Below are 16,554 nucleotides of genomic sequence, written 5' to 3' on the forward strand. Positions count from 1 at the left end.
CCGCAGTGCTTAGTACAGTGCCTGGCACAAAGTAAGCACTTTACAAATACCATTAAAAAAAGCAAAAAATTATCTTGGCAATGAGGGTATGTAACAATCCAATTTGGTGACCAGGGCGGTTGAAGTTTAAGGCTAGGATATGAGCCTTTCATCTTGGAATCTGATCATTTTTAGAAGCCCAGAACTCTTGAACAAGGGTTCTGTTAATCATCTTAAACCTTGGAAGAGTTCGATCACCAGTTATCAAAAAATATTGAGAAAGGAAAACTGCCACCTAGACACATTCGCAGTTGATTAATTATCCAATGAATACTCTTTCAACCCTGGCCCACTCAGGGTCCTCGAGAAGGAAATGTTTGAGCTTTGTGGCTGGAGGCCCCTCCACCCCAACCTTCAGCAGCAGGTTTAGACCGTAAGGCCTGACCTGGGAGGCTGAAGGCTACATCTGACTGTCACAGTTCCAAGGCTTGGGTCAGATTCCTCCTCCAGACATATGGGTTTCAGATGAGAGGGCAATCCTAGCACATCGCTGTGGTTGCTAGTCAGAGCACATGGGCCGGGCTCTCGTATATGGACAGATGTCCAACTAGCTACTGGGAATTAGCCCAGGCTTGCTTCCTGGGCTTAAGTTCGGAGGGTAGAACGCTATGCTCTGAGCACAGGGTGGACATATCAAAACAGGCTCCCAACAATTTCCAGCCACTGCGGGGCTTCGCCCTATATCAGTCATATTCTCTGGACCAGTCTCAAGGGGGCAGGTGAAGCTTACTGCTTTAAGTATAGATTACAGATGCTGACAGAATCGCAAGGCAGTCTGATCAGAAAACTGATGTGGGGGGGTTTGGCCAGGCAAAAAAGGAAGAGAGGCATCCATCTCTGTTGCCAGGATCTAGCTGTGTATACTTGGGCCCTCAAGGGAGATAGAAACTGTGACCATAGAGGACTGAGGGAGGAATGGAAAACCTATTCAATCAATCAATCATATTTATTGAGCGCTTACTGTGTGCACAGCACTGTACTAAGCGCTTGGGAAGTACAAGTTGGCAACATATAGAGACAGTGGGCTCACAGTCTAGAAGGGGGTTCCTGTAAACCACCTCACTTCTGGTCACCCTCTCCCTCCTTCTCCTTTCTCCTATTGATTTTTTTCACAGTTCCTCTAGGCTCATAATTGACTCACTTGCCCAAAGTACCTGGATCACTAGTATGATACTGTGGTGGAAACCAAAAGGTTTTGAAGAAAGTCAAGCATTCTCCACCTGAAAACTCTGCAGCAATGATAAAAGTCTCTTATTTATTTGGTTCCTTTAAAAAGCTACTAACCCATATTTCTGTTTTTATAAGCAATCACTTACTTTGAGGCTGTCTAGCACCCTGTTAGGAGCCAATGATGCTTAATAATAGCCTTCAGCCTGCATACTTATTTCTAGAATTGCTGGGAGAAAAGGCGTTAAAGTTCCAAGTGATAACAATTACTGTTCACAAAACAACTTCCTCAAACCACAAACTGGGAAATTCACAGTTTGAGATAAGTTTCTCTAAAAATTGTTGATAGCTAGCAGATTTTAGTCGTTCTGAAATTCTTTGCCTCTTATTTTGCATGCTGCATTCTAAAAGCACCCAAGAGAGAGTGGACATTTCTTACAAATGACTTTCCCCGAAAGGACACATCTATATCATTGCATATAAGGTTTCAACTCTCGCATCCTCTCTCCCCACTTAAATGAACAGTCATACTGGAAATAAAGCTTTACAAAGCAAACCCAATCAAAGCAGACCTTATAAGGTGATAACTGAATACATTTAATAAGTTCTTGGGTTATTTCCAATTTTCAAACCGAACCCCGGCAAATATCCACCAAAGAATTAAGGAAGTGAGAACCAAGAATTGTGATGCTTACCTAGCATACGAATGTACAACGCGGTCTGATCCGAACTGTCATAAGAAATCGCCCCACGTCGCTGCCAAAACAAGAAGAAAAATGTTATTCAAATGGGTCAGAACTTCATCTGCTTCAATATTAATGCTTTAAAACAAGTTCTGAAAATCTGAGCACCACTCACTGTACAATGAGAAGCAATTTACTCTAAAGTGACACATTAGTAGTTTTTCATTTCTTCCACTGCTTCAATAGCTTCAGTATATCCATTTCCTCTTTCAGGCTAACAACTGTGCAATAACATGTGATTACTATAATGTGAAACAAAACATTCTAACAATACACTGAAGAGGAAAGTGGACCAAAATCGGGCAGTTGTAGAGCCATTTTTTTTTGTTGTTGAGAAGAAAAGTGAACTTTGGTCGTCGGATGCATTCCTCTCGACGAGCCATTTTTCGGCCGCTGGGAAGATTTGAAATTTCATTTGATTAGGTTTTTAAGGTTATTTAAGTTTTTAATGGCATTCATTAAGTATATGGCATTTATCAAGCAATGTGTTATACAAGAGATTTATATCAGACCTACTCCCTGTCCCACACATGGCTCACAATTTTAGGAGGACTGAAAGCAGGCATCTTATCCCCATCTTTCCAGATGAGGAAACTGTGATCCAGAGAGATGAAATGACAAAGGCACACATCAAGCCAGTGGCAAAGATGGCACTCAACCCCCAAGTCTCCAGACTTCCAGTCCCAAGCAATTTCTACCAAGCCACGCTGCCTCCCGCTTTTGAGGCTTAACTCAATCTCAAGCCTTTTTCAAATTCAATAAATTAGCAGCTGATCTCCTACAGCAATGGCTCTCAATTATTTTCATTTTGCATCTTCTCTACAAACCAAGAGGACGATGGTAATGTTCACTCTCACATTCCAGAAACCCCAGCTCCTCCTCCATATAAGAAACACAGAGGAGATGCTGCAGGATCTCAAAGAGACCGCCCTCTTTACTATCTTAAAAAGAAGCATGGCCTAGTGGAAAGAGTACCGGCCTGAGAGACTGAGGACATGGATTCTAATCCTGGCTCTACCACTTACCTGCTGTGTGACCCCGGGCACGTCATTTCACATTTCTGTGCCCAGTTTCCTCATCTATAAAATGAGGATTAAATACTAGTCTCTCTCCTCCTTAGAATGTGAACCCTGTATGGGGCAGGGATTGTGTTTGGCCCAAATACCTTCTATCTACCCCAGCACTCAGGGCAGTGCTTGGCACAAACCAAGCACGTAAGTACCAAAACTTATTTTTGTTATTCAAAAGGAAGTACAAAGGACTAGACTGCAGCAGAGGCGTCTCATAGCTTCCAACTGAAAACAAGATCTTAGAGCACCACTGAACTGGCTACTAGAGAACATTACCGATCGAACGCCCCAGGAATTAAAATGTGATTTGAGATCACAGTTTGGCAGAGCGGACATGATCTTTGCAGCACCTCAGACATAGGAGAAGTACAGGGCGGCACACCAAGACTTCCAATCAGTCCCAAAGAAACCACTTGACACCACTATCAGAACTGAAAACCCATGAACTCATACCTACCCCAGCGGGTACGTAATGGGGTGCAGCGGCAGAGTGGGTCTTAGGCTCCAGAACAAGAGGTCTAGAAGCAAGTAATGATGTTTATTGAGCACTTACTGCGTGCAGAGCACTGTACAAAGCGCTGGGGAAAGTTCAATACAATAGAGGGTTGGTAAATATGACCCCTGCCCACAAGGAACTTATTACAGTCTGGAGGGAGACAGACACTAAAATAAATTTCAGATAGGGGAATGGCAGAGCATAAGGACTTGTAAATAAATGTCGTGGGGCTGAGGATGGAGTGAATATGAAGTGCTTAAAGGACAAAGCACTCAAGTACATATCTGTAATTTTATTTATTTGTATTGGTGTCTGTCTCCCCCGCTCTAGACTGTGAGCTCATTGTGGGCAGGGAACGACACTGTTTATTGTTGGATTGTACTTTCCCAAACAGTACAGTGCTTTGCACACATTAAACGCTCAATATATACAGCTGAACGAATGAATGACACAGATCCAAGTGCACAGGTGATGCAAAAGTAGGGACTAATACGGGAAGTGAAGAGACTTGGGTGCTAGCTTGGGTCCACCTCTTTCCTGCTATGTGATTATGGACAATCCACCATACCTTTGTTGTGCCTTGTTTTCCTCATATTTACAATGGAGATACAATACCAGCTTTCCCTTTCTCCTAGACTGAGCGCTACCTGGGGGCCAGGGACTGTGTCTGATCTGTATCTTGTAGATACACAGCACTGTACTAAGCCACTGGGAGAGTACAACAGGGTTGGCAGGTATGATACCGAGCTTTCAACTTCCAAGTTGGACGATGTCATGCTCCCCAGACTTAGCCTGCCCTTTCACTTTGACAGTAACCCAAACCAAGGGGCTAACCAGGCCCAATCATACAGACATCAATCGTGGAAGTGCCAGTAAAACCAGAGAGTCAGAGGCGGGGAGCCTCAATGGAGGCGTGGCTGCCCCTTCCCACCCCAGGCCAGTTCTTCCTGGACCCCACGGGGCAGAGGTCGGTTGGCAGCCAGTGACCACGGGGATTGGGAAGCTGTTATCATATTTGTTTTCTGTACCTATTATTGCTCCAGGCCACTCGGCGCTAAAAACCTTGGGAGAAAAAGTTCATCAACCTCACTTAAGGGGCACCGAATGCCTGAGAGGTTGCCTGTTCTATTCCCCACGGCCCCAGAGCCTCCTAGATTGTTTTCCTCTGTCTCCTCCTCTTCCTCCACTCACACCAAAAGGAGAATGGGTCTTTATGGAAAGAGTTCCATCTATTTTCTGGGCCTCCATTCTTGGTGTGCATGGGTGTGTGTAATAACAATAATAATAATAATGGTATTTGTTAAGCAATATGTGCCAAAGACTGGGGTCGATACAAGTTAAGCAGGTTGGACACAGGCCCTGTCCCACATGGAGCTCACACTCTTAATCCCCCTTTTCCAGAAGAGGCAACTGAGGCTCAGAGAAGTTAAGTGACTTACCCCAGGTCACACAGCACACATGAGGCTGAGCTGGGATTAGAACCCAGGTCCTTCTGACTGCCAGGCCTGTGCTCTAAGCACTAGGTCACACTGCTTCTCTGTAAGAGTGTTTGACAGTTATTTCACATCTTAGAAGATGACCTAAATTCTTTGCCTTCCACCTGCTATGAAGTGTTACCTTCCTTTGCTTAGCAATAACAGAATCCACTCGAAAGTGAGATTCACTCCTTTCATTAGAATGTATCTATCAATGCTTGTATTTATTTGTGTTTAAAGGTCTTGTCTACTATAAATACATAAAGGCCAAAGGTCTGAGGATATATTATGTATCAACAGGATTTAGACTGTTCACTTCTTGCACCTTCCATGACTGACCTATCCAATTCCAAATCCCAAACAAAACTGAATTTCTTAGACTTGTATTTTCACATCTGTGAGCAATGGAATTCTTTCAAGGTCAAATTAAGTTAGGATACAGAAATACAAAGAGAAAGGCACCAAGACAACTTCTAAAATACATGATATTCCAAATATTACTGCACTGTGATGCTGCTTCGAGTGTTTCAACTTTTTGTGAATGAATTTTTTGAGAAGCAGTATGGCCTAAGTGGACAGAGCACAGGCCTGGGAGTCAGAAGGACCTGGGTTCTAATCCTGACTCCGCCACTTGCACTTGCCTGTTGTGTGACCCTGGGCAAGTCACTTAACTTCTTTGTGCCTCAAATTACCTCATCTGTAAAAATGGGATTAAGACTGTGAGCCCCATGTAGAACAACCTGATTACCTTATACCTCCCCTAGCACTTAGAACAGTGCTTGGCATCTCATACGTGCTTAATATTATTATTATTATTATTATTATTATTATTATTATTATTATTATTATTACCATGTTGGACAGGGACAGTGTCCATCCTGATTTGCTTGTATCCACCCCAGAGCTTAGTAAAGAGCTTGGCATAGTAAGCGCTTAACAAATACCACAGTAATAATACTGTTGCTATTATCATTATTATTATTATTAGCTTCAACCAAACAAAATGGACCAGGTAATCCAATGCCAGGCTTCATTTTAAACTTGTATCATTTCTTCTGGGGTAAACCACTTTTGTCAGTTGGTGCTAAAAGCAATAAATTGCACCTGCTGTTTCCATTCCCTACCACAATGTGGTCAACATTATTAGGTTTCAGCCCCATACTTACTAATAACAGGAAAGATCCAATACTACAAGACAAAGCATGTAAAGAAAGTATTTCTTTGAATCAAATACGGTTAATCTACATTTAAAGTTCCTTTTGGCTTTGTCCTGTAAGAATGTTCAACTTTCTACCCTGAAATACATTTATTAAGTGAATGATTAATATTATGGCTGATCCGTTTTTAAATGGAGTACTACAGTTTCATATCATTATTCAATTTTGAGTCTATTCATTGCAAAAAGCAACGTTTTTATCAAGTCAACTAGTACGGAAATTAGAAACCTGACAACAGCTTCATAAATTAATTTCAACTTGTCTATTAGGACCTCCCAAACAACATTAAATCATGCATGACATCAAATTGTGAGGGATATATACAACACACCTTATGTTCAGCCTCGTTGACCTCACGTTGACAGAAAAATCACAAAAGGCCCCCCATTTCATAAAAACGAACGTCCCTCATTGAAATAACAGTGCAAATCATGTCTCCGTTTAAAAATTCCAATCAAGATTGCAGAAAGAGTGCTCCAAAACTAAGGTGGGCTATGATACATGCACCTATTGGCAGATTTTTTAAAATGCCTGACGTAGGAAAAAAAAACTATTGCTATTAAATGGTCTGCACATAAAGAAAAATAATTGGTCATCTCTATTTTTGTTGGCAAAGCAGGGTTTTAATGAAACTCTCAATCACAGCTACAGTGAGAAAACACACCCTTAGTTGTTTTATCCGCATTCTCTGCTCTCCAGTGAAGGGACATTACTGAATGATTTCCTTACCCGTGACTTTCCACACTGGGAACAGCTCATAAAGTAAATTAGCCTAGGTCACACTGTAGGCAGGGATAAGCTAATCAAAAATTACTTGCAGCTCCTGAACAAACTAAACTAGAGGTTCCGGAGGATCCCACCCAAAACTTAACAGGGACTTGAACCCTATACTGGTTACTTCGGGCAAAGTGGTAGTGGAGTTTTCCTCTGCCCCTTTGAAACCACATGAATCATCCTCCTCTTAATTAGATTTCACTTCAGAAATCAATCCAAAGAGCTCCTCTGGAAATACAAATCACCTCACCTAACACCAGAAACTGAAGACCTGAGCCGCGGAACAAACTGTCTAGACTCAAGACACTGCGAAAATGAAGTCCCTGGAAATACTGAAAGAGAAATTTTGAATAATGATTTTTCCTGAAGACAGGCTACTTCAAGTAATTTCACATATGCTTCAGAGAATGCTATCTGTGGGTGCAATGTAGTAAACATGAGGCACTCTGAAAGGGAAAAGTACAGAGACTGGGGAAACAATATTAAAAAAAAAAGGAGGGGAGCATAAAGGGAAATACAGTTTGTAGGTCTGTAGAAAGGATTAAGAAGTCCTGGCTGTGGAACTGTGACATGGAAACAAAGGTTAACCACAGCAAAATTGGGGTCTTTGTCAAAATTCAGACATCACTGCAATTTATTAAGTTCAATAAATTAATACTGCAATTTAAAAATTCCATGAAAAATAGGGCCACATATGAAAGTGGACTGAAAATTTAAACCAAACTAGACATTTAAAATGTAAAAAGCTTTCCTAAATTAACAAAGAAAACTTGATTGCCAAACACACACACACACACACACACACACACACACACAATATCTTTCTTTGGCAACTCTGCACATAAAAGTAAATTGTTTCTCAAATATAAATGAAATCCTGCCAATTAAGTCTCAGAGTTGAAATTTTTCCCATTTTGAGGCCAAGCAAGTGAGCTATAAAGGTAAACATACGCACATTGCCTAGGGGATAGGGCCCGGGACAGGAGTCAGAAGGACCTAGGCTTTAATCCTGGCTCTGCCACTTGTCTGATGTGTGACCTTGGGCAAGTCACTTCTCTGTGCCTCGAATCCCCATCTGCAAAATGGGGATTATGACTATGAGCCCCATATGAGACAGGTATGTACCCAACCTGATTACCTTGTACCTATTCCAGCACTTAATACAATGCCTGGCATAAAGTCAGCACTCAACAATTTTTTTTAAAAGTAAACATATGCACACACACATCTTTTATCTACCAGGAAATACATAAACACCCTAAAAGTTTCCATACAACTAACTTTCTGTTAACATTAACTTGACCTTCATACACTGGTCACTTAGAAAGTCCCTTAAAAAATGTACTTTCAGGAAGGTGAGCAATACTAGCTACCAAGCCAACAAAATGAAATTTTAAAACTGCAAATTCTTCATTTTAGTGCACTTTCTTTCACAACATGGTGATGAAAGAATATTACCTTAAATGCAAATAAGACACTTCAGTAATAAAATCTACCTTTAAAAATATTCTTGAAGCTATTTCTCATGACATGCTTTTCACAACAGCATTTTTTTCTGATATTCTAAGAGTTCACTGCATGATCAAATTTAGTCATTCTTAGCCCAATTAGTCAACACCATAAGGGAAAATGCCTCATATGAAACACAATTTGGGAAGACTCACTCACCACAATAATTTTAATAGCATAATTATTGAGATCTATTTCCTAATCACCAAAACAGATCGGCCTCCAAAAGGCAATATTTGGGCCTTAAATGTCCAAATCAAAAAAAATCTCACTCTACTGAATACTGACCTCGCAGTTCATCAAATTTCTTATTCTGAATGTGGCTGGGATTTAGCAAAGATTGTTCAAAACCAAAACTAAAAGAGACATTAATTGCAGAAGTCTAAAATCCTGTTTCAAGATTGTATTAGACTGGTATTATGGTCACTAATGTTAGTTCACGATTAAACAAAACCACCAATTTATACCAGTAGTTTGTCCGGTAAAACTTGTACAGGTCTAACAGCAATTGGCAAACATGCCAGATTCTCACAGTCTGCAGACAGACTGTCATTTGGGAGAAAGCAAATCAGAGAATACAAGCACTCATGGGATAGATGAGGGTCAGCAATATGAAAAAATGTCCTTTTAAAGAAAATTCAAGGAGACTACCTTTGTTTATATGAAACAGTGCTGTTTATAATGAAAATAAATTTAGGTCTTTGTTGCTGAAATCCCCTCCCCACCCCCCATAAAACTCAAAATAAGAACACCTGCAACCAAACTGTTGATTTCACAGAATTTAGTGGCGAAATTTCTGCAGCAAATCTGTCCAGACTGTGAGCCTATTGTTGGGTAGGGATGGCCTCTGTATATTGCCAAATTGTACTTTCCAAGCACTTAGTACAGTGCTCTGCACACAGTTAAGAAGTGCTCAATAAATATGACTGAATGAATGAATCTATAGGGAAAGCAAAGACGCTATTAGAATACTTGGCCAGATGATTCTCCTTGGATGTAAGACCACTTCTTTTAACAATTCTACAAAATTACAGTAGTGGGATTTCACCTGTATGAAAACATCTAATTTATTAAACAGTATTTTTAAAAATGAGTTTACTCAGCGTTCGCTCCCAGCCAAGCCTAAGAAAACTGTTGAAAATGTAAAAAAAGTACTCAAATTTCAATTTCCTTTAGTTAAAAATCAATCCTGATTTATTAAAGTAAAAAAAAAAGGAAGAAATAGCTTGCAATGCATTTAGCTACTGCATCCCACCAGTTTTACACACCACAGGTGATAGTTCAAGCCATATATGTGTATCTATATAGTCACGTGCATATTTATGAACCAGGAGCCTACCTTAGAGGTGATCCACTTGATAAGAAATAAGGCCAAACACCAAATCAATGTAATTCCCATTGGATCACCCAAAAGGCTGACGCATAATTTCTTTCCTTAACCCGGGCAGTGCTGAAAGCTGTCTGGGTATTTAGGAGCTTGATAAACAACCAGCAGCAATCCTGTGACAGAAGACAGAGGGGCACTGGCTGACTTGAACCTCAAGTAGCTGCTTTAACGCAACAATCACCTGACCTCTTTGGGAACATAGTCTGCACAGGAATGTCCTGCCTGGAGGTCTCATTACACAGCACTCACTAAACACCACACTACTGGACGGGGTAGGGGGTGGGGGAGAAAAAGATTAAATTTACCAGTGTTGGGAAGAAGCTGGACAGACGGTCTGCCTCAACTGTAGGCATCCCAGAGAACAGACAGTATCTACCTCACTCAGTTTACTTGAGCCAAGGAGGTTTTTAAACCCTTAATGGGCTTTCTGCTTAGAATCCCAAACAACAAAAATGGTTAACAACCACAGAAAAGCTTCTGAGCCTCCAAAAAATGTCAACAGACTTGAAAGCTTTCCCCGGACCTTTCTATACAGAGAATGGGGTGGAGGGATGTTGTTGCGGATAGACTCAATCAGTAGCCTGAAGAAATACAGTAAAATGAATGGTGTTTTCTTTAGGACTGGGATCATTTCTTTGAAGCCCTTAAATTCTGGATCTGTGCTAATGCGTATGGCTGAGTTAGAGGGCTGCATAAACTGTGTCTGTCATTGTTTGGCTAAAATTTCAAACAGCCTGCATTAACACATAAACAAAAATGGCAGGGAATGGACTTACACGCCAAACTTGACCAATTACTTATTCTTTCCAACTCTTACATTTGGTTTATTTTTTCACCAGTTGTCTAACCCTCATATTTTCTATCACTGCTCCGCAAGTCCTCCAACTGTTTCTTCTGAATTAATTCTAGTAGGTACAACCTTACTTGCTAGCCATACCAAAGCCCCACATGGAGCATGTGGAATTTAAAAGCTTATTAAGTGTCAAGCAATGTATTACACGCTTGGATGGACAGATGATAATCACATCGGCCACGGTCACTGTCCCCCCATGGGTCTTACAGTCTAAGTAACGGGGAGAATGGGCACTGAATCCTCATTTTACAGAAGCGGAAACTAAGGCTAAGAGAGTGATTGCCCAAGGTCACAAGGTGGGCAAACAGCACAGCCAGTATTAGAACCCAGTAACTCTGGCTCCTATACCTATGTGCTTTCCACTAGGCCATGGCTGCTTCTTCATATTTTGCATCAGCACCCTGATCATTTTGCATAACCACCACAATCAATCAATAGTATTTACTGAGTGGATTCCTCTACACAGAGCACTGCACTATGTGTTTGAAAGAGTACATTAGTTAGTGACATGATCCCTGCCCTCAGGGACTTTACATTCTAGCAAGGCAGACAGACATTAAAATAAATTACAAGCAAGGAAAGCAACGGAACTTACGTATACATAGGTAAGTGCTTAGGGAGAGAAGGGGCAGAGTACAACCAAGTGCATGGGTGTCAGGGAAGTACTGAAGTGGTAAAAGGTTTCTGTGCTATTCAACATTTTCTGTGCTGATTAGTTATCTTCCTGGTCAAGTTATTCCCTCAGCCATCCTTGGCATTTAAATGTGTGTCAATTATTTCCACATATTTATTCATTTTTGCTTATTGTTCTGTAAATCTTTATCTTCCCTCTTATTCCCACTGTAGGTACAATCAGGGTCTGCCCATCAGCTCAATTAGATTGTAAACTCCAAGGGCAGGGACCGTGACCTCAACTTTTAATGGATGCTACCATATGCCTAGTGCAGTACTCTGCCCCAGAAGGTGCTCAATAAGTTCCGATAACTGGCTAATGTCCCCATCCAGGGACTCTCCTCTGGCACCCAAATCCTACCCTTTCCCTTGCTCCAAGTTTCAGGGGCTATTTTTTAGCCTCGGGATCCTGTGATAGGGTTCAGCCTGGACTTTGATGTGGCACTTTGGAAATGTGGAAGGCTTTTTTTCCTTCATTTTGTGTTCATGTCCTATGTCAAGTACACACTCTTGACAACACAGTCAGTTCTGATGCATATTTTTGTTCCACTGGGTGATGTTCAAGATAAACAATGGTGTAGCCCTGCCTATGCCAGAAGTAGCTTTTAGAGTCATCACAATCAAAGGCCTGTGCAGTGATCTTTTCAGTCATCTCTTGGAACAAACCTTAACTACAAAACAAGTCATTTCCCTACCTGCAAATCCCTAGGCACATTGATCCCAAGAAACCTATTCTAGTGACCTAAGTTTACATCTTCAGATCCTTTAAGATACATACAGTACTCACGGGTCTATCTGTTTTACACTTATTGTCAAAGCAAAGACATACAATTAATAAGGGCAGTATTTACTTGCCCCAATCCTTCTTAGATGTTGTCACATCTCTTTTAAAATAAGCTATCTGGTTTAGTTCAATTAATGCACTCTCTAAGCAAAATTAAGCTCCTCCATTCAAAAGTAAATGAAATTTAAAACACTACCTTAGCAACCCATTATCACTTTAAACTTCAAAAGTAAGTGATTGATTATTTTACCACCATCTTGAGATTCTCAAAGGTAGGTATCAAAGTGACGCCTGCATTTTGCATCTTCCAACATACTCCTTTTCGACTTTGAAGAAAAATGAAGTATTGAAAGGTTCAAGATGCTTTTTACAGATTACAAGCATCATTACTGGCATTGGCTTAGAAGAAAAGTCAACACTGTAACTTCTGTTTGGATTAGGAGTCCACCTAGCAAGAGGGAGGTTCTGCAACCAAGCAGACTTCACATGGCAGGTGCTTGCGGGAATGAAGGGGGGAAGGGGGGCTTGTATACAGGACCATTCCTATTTTAGTGCCGTCTTGATTTCACTGAGAACACAGAGGCATGAGGGTACAGTCCCCGGACACTCTAACGTGGCCTTATTCAATACTCATATATAAAAAAAAAATCTCACATTATCTTAGCTTCAAAAAAAATGCACCAAAATTAAGAAACGCAAAAAGGACAATTCAAACAACTGAAATTCCGAAGCAGTGACATGTTCCAGGAGTTTAAAAATTCAGAAAATTGGAATCATTTCATAAGTAGACACCCTGTAGAAGTATGGAAACTACTGTATGTGACATCAATGGTTTCTGATAAAATTATTTTTTCCTTTCTTCTCTTCCCACACAAGCCCATTTTGGTGACTAAAATCTTACCTGTCCTATTTTGGATAAGGCAATTGCTATGACCACATTATTTTACCTTCTAATGCTTTATTATTTGCTGTTGAGTATTTGGGGGTCTTAGCTGGCTACAATTTTGTAAAAAAATGTTTTTAAAAATGTGTGAGGCTTCTTAAATGGGAAAGATGCTAATTCTCCTTTTTCTTAGAGAAGTGTCTGTACTAGAGTAATATTTTCCCATTTCCTCAGGTGACTCACTGTTAATAATAAGTTAGTATAAGTGCTCCCCTCTCCGCCCCCCGCCCAAAACACTTTGACATCTATGATCTCATTCTGTCCTCATAACATCCCCGTGAGGTGAGGAGGAGATCCTTACTTTACAGATGAGGCTAAGGGACTTCCATCAAGTCATTTGGCAGAATTGGGATCACAAACCTCACTCTTTCCATTAAACTACACTAAACTGTCAGCCCTGAAGTGCGAGTGTTCCTTCAGGTGTGGTTTTGGGGGCACCGGGTGTACTTGAGATGATCAAATATCCTTAATCCCCAAGCTCACTGGTCCCAGATGTTTTGCCCTTGCCACGGGGTTATCACCAGACTACAGGTCAGGAGATGTGGGTTCTAAACTTGACTCCACTACTTGTCTGTTGCGTGATCTCAGACAAGTCACTTAACTTCTCTGTACCTCAGTTTCGTCATCTGCAAAATGGGGAAAAGATATTATTCTCCCTCCTCCTTAGACTATGGGCTCCAAATGGGACAGAGATTGGGTCTGCTCTGATTCACTGAGCACAGTGCTTGGCAAAAAGTAAGCACTTAACAAGTACCCCAGTAATGCTCACTTGTCTCATAAAGCCTGCCTTATCTGGACTCTTGGAATAGGAAGGACTCACGTGCCAAACTGAAAGAATGATAGTCATTTGTACCAACTAATATTTCAATTGGCAAAATGTCTTCACTCCCAATAATAGCAGACTTGGCGAGGGTAATAAGGCAAGCCCACCTGAGTTGATTTGGTTAGCATCCAACTAAGACAACTTCAGTTCCAATGTAATAAAGTTCTGGCCAACAAAGACTGATTGTTTTGTTGACATGAAGTTCCCCAAACTTGGTTCTCAAGATGCCTTGTTTACTGAACTCTAGCTTTCAAATTATATTCGTTGTCCTCTAATTTGAGCTCTACATCACATTCTAATAGTCTGAGAAGCTTTCTCTTTATGAACTGAAGAAGTTTGTGGAACGACAGACAATTCCAAATAATAAGTGTAAACCTCAAGACAAACAAGACAAACAGCACTTGGAAAGGAAAAATGCGACTTTGTTGGGGCTTCTTTCTTTTTTAAAATATGGATCCAGGCCAAAGTCTTGAAACTTCTTTACATTAACACTTTCTACAGAAATTTTACAGGAATTATTTAGTCTGTAAAGAAGGCTTTTTTAAAAAAAATCAAAAATAATTTATCATGCTATCCCATTTAGAAGGTTTTCATTCAGCCGGTTTCTTGTTCGTTTTTCATTTTCCTTGAAAATGAAAGCAAATTCTATGTACTATGCTTCTGATATCCTAAACATGTATTCCAGAATTCCATCAAACTTCATTAAAATCATCACTTTTACACTTATAACCAGAATAAGAGTTCATTATCAAATATACAATAGATTCATCTTTAAATATGATGTGGAAGGATTTTCTTTTCAAGTTTTAAGGACAGAATCTGAAACTGAGCAGCAATACTCAAATTTATGGACGATCCACTTGGTGCTCTGCTCTCTACTAGGCACCTGGGAAGTACAAAATAACCCAGTAGCATGTTCCCTACCACAATGAGCTAACACTCAATGGGAGAGATATGCATAAAAGCATTTAAACTAGAAAAGTCAAAAATAAAACAGACATGTATACATGAGAATTATGGAGGGAGGGAATACATTTATATGAGCCAGAGTTGGCTGAAGGGGTGATATGGCTCAGGATGCTCAGAGATTAACTGGGGAAAGCTTGTTGGAGAAGGTGGGATTTGAGGAGAGCTGGAAGTCTGTTTGATCATCATCAATTGTATGTATTGAGCGCTTACTGTGTGCAGAGCACTGTACTAAGCGCTTGGGAAGTACAAGTTTGCAACATATAGGGACAGTCCCTACCCAACAGTGGGCTCACAGTCTGTTTGGTGTGTGGAGGGAAGGAATTCTGGCAGAGGACTGCTTAAGCAAGGGAACAGAGGTGGAAGAGTTGAGAGTGAGGTAGAGTTAGAAGGTTGGCTTTGAAGGAATGAAGCCAGAGAGTTGGGGAATAGCGGGAGAACAGAGCAGATGGGTAAGGTGGAGCCAGATGGTGGAGAGCCTTAAAGCCAACTGTGAGGAGCTTTTGTTTGATGTGAAGAGACACAGGGAGCCAGCAGGGGGTTTTGAAAAGAACTAAGTATTAGTACTTTGCCTACTGAAGCTTATTTCAAAAATCTAATTTAAATATGGTACTTTATTTTATTCAAAAACTGGGGGAGCGAGGGGGCAAGATTTTACCTTTGGTCATATTGTTTCTTAATGAAGCAAGAACTGAAGCAATGATAGCAGTAAATTTTATCCCTGAGGCTCCATGCCACCCACAGGACACCTGTCAGCCTTGGCACTGGCCTCTATCTGTCCATGTAGAGAAGACTTAGCATGCATGTCCCTCTCTTGACCAAATTAGGCCAACCTCATCTGCATTGACATCAGTGCCTATAATTTTGGAATCCCAACGACAGAAATAGCCCATCGCGGGCCGCAGAACGACAAATGAAATGTCCATGGAGGATGGTGCTGAGTTTAGGGAACAGTGATGCAAAATACTACAGCAGAAATTCTTCAACTGCTCTCACAAGTGAGGGTTGACCCCCTCAAAGCTCCCAGAGGTTGCTTTCATTGCAGTGAAAGAAGCAGCAATTTTTTTTAGGGGGGGGAGAGGGAGTGGGGGCACACGGCCTGCCAGAAACGTCAATCACTGCTACTGGATTCATTCAATAGTATTTATTGAGTGCTTACTGTGTGCAGAGCACTGTACTAAGCACTTGGGAAGTACAATTCTTGGATCATCCCCAGTATAAACCTTAGGATTCTGGGGCTGGTTCCAGTATCCCTCAAAATTCCTCTGTGTCAGCACGATGTTGGGGCCAGGCTCCCAACGGGGGGGGCTCTACTTCGAATCCCAGGGAATCCTTGCTTCACAGGACCTGGCATCTCACAGCTGTTCAGGCATTTTGCTTGTGAGGGTCAGAATGCTATACTGCCTTGAGTGGAAGGAGCATGGGCCTGAGCGTCAGAAGATCCTGGCTCTGCCACCTGCCTGCCAGGTGACCTTGGGCAAGTCACAACTTCCCTGTGCCTCACTTTCCTTCATCTGTAAAATGGGGATTCAATGCCTGTTTTCTCTCTCACTTAGACTGTGAGCCCCAAGTGGAACAGAGATGGTGCCTGACATGATAATCTTGCACCTATCCCAATCCTTAGTACAGTAATTGG

At 41.2% G+C, this 16,554-nt stretch overlaps 1 protein-coding gene across 3 annotated transcripts in view; it reads right to left on the bottom strand.

Moving 5' to 3' along the window:
- PDE7A (phosphodiesterase 7A) overlaps nt 1-16,554 on the bottom strand; it is an 88,185-nt gene that overhangs the window by 43,768 nt on the left and 27,863 nt on the right. For 2 of the 3 annotated variants that reach the window (XM_038766439.1, XM_038766436.1), the window contains exon 2: nt 1,902-1,962. In XM_038766439.1, coding sequence (XP_038622367.1) covers nt 1,902-1,962 — 61 coding nt within the window. Of the gene's footprint in view, nt 1-1,901; nt 1,963-9,829; nt 9,952-16,554 lie in introns of those variants that run through there. The other variant, XM_038766437.1, reaches the window with a different exon arrangement.

Source organism: Tachyglossus aculeatus, chromosome 25 (genome assembly GCF_015852505.1).
Source record: "Tachyglossus aculeatus isolate mTacAcu1 chromosome 25, mTacAcu1.pri, whole genome shotgun sequence".
Lineage (NCBI taxonomy): Eukaryota > Metazoa > Chordata > Mammalia > Monotremata > Tachyglossidae > Tachyglossus > Tachyglossus aculeatus.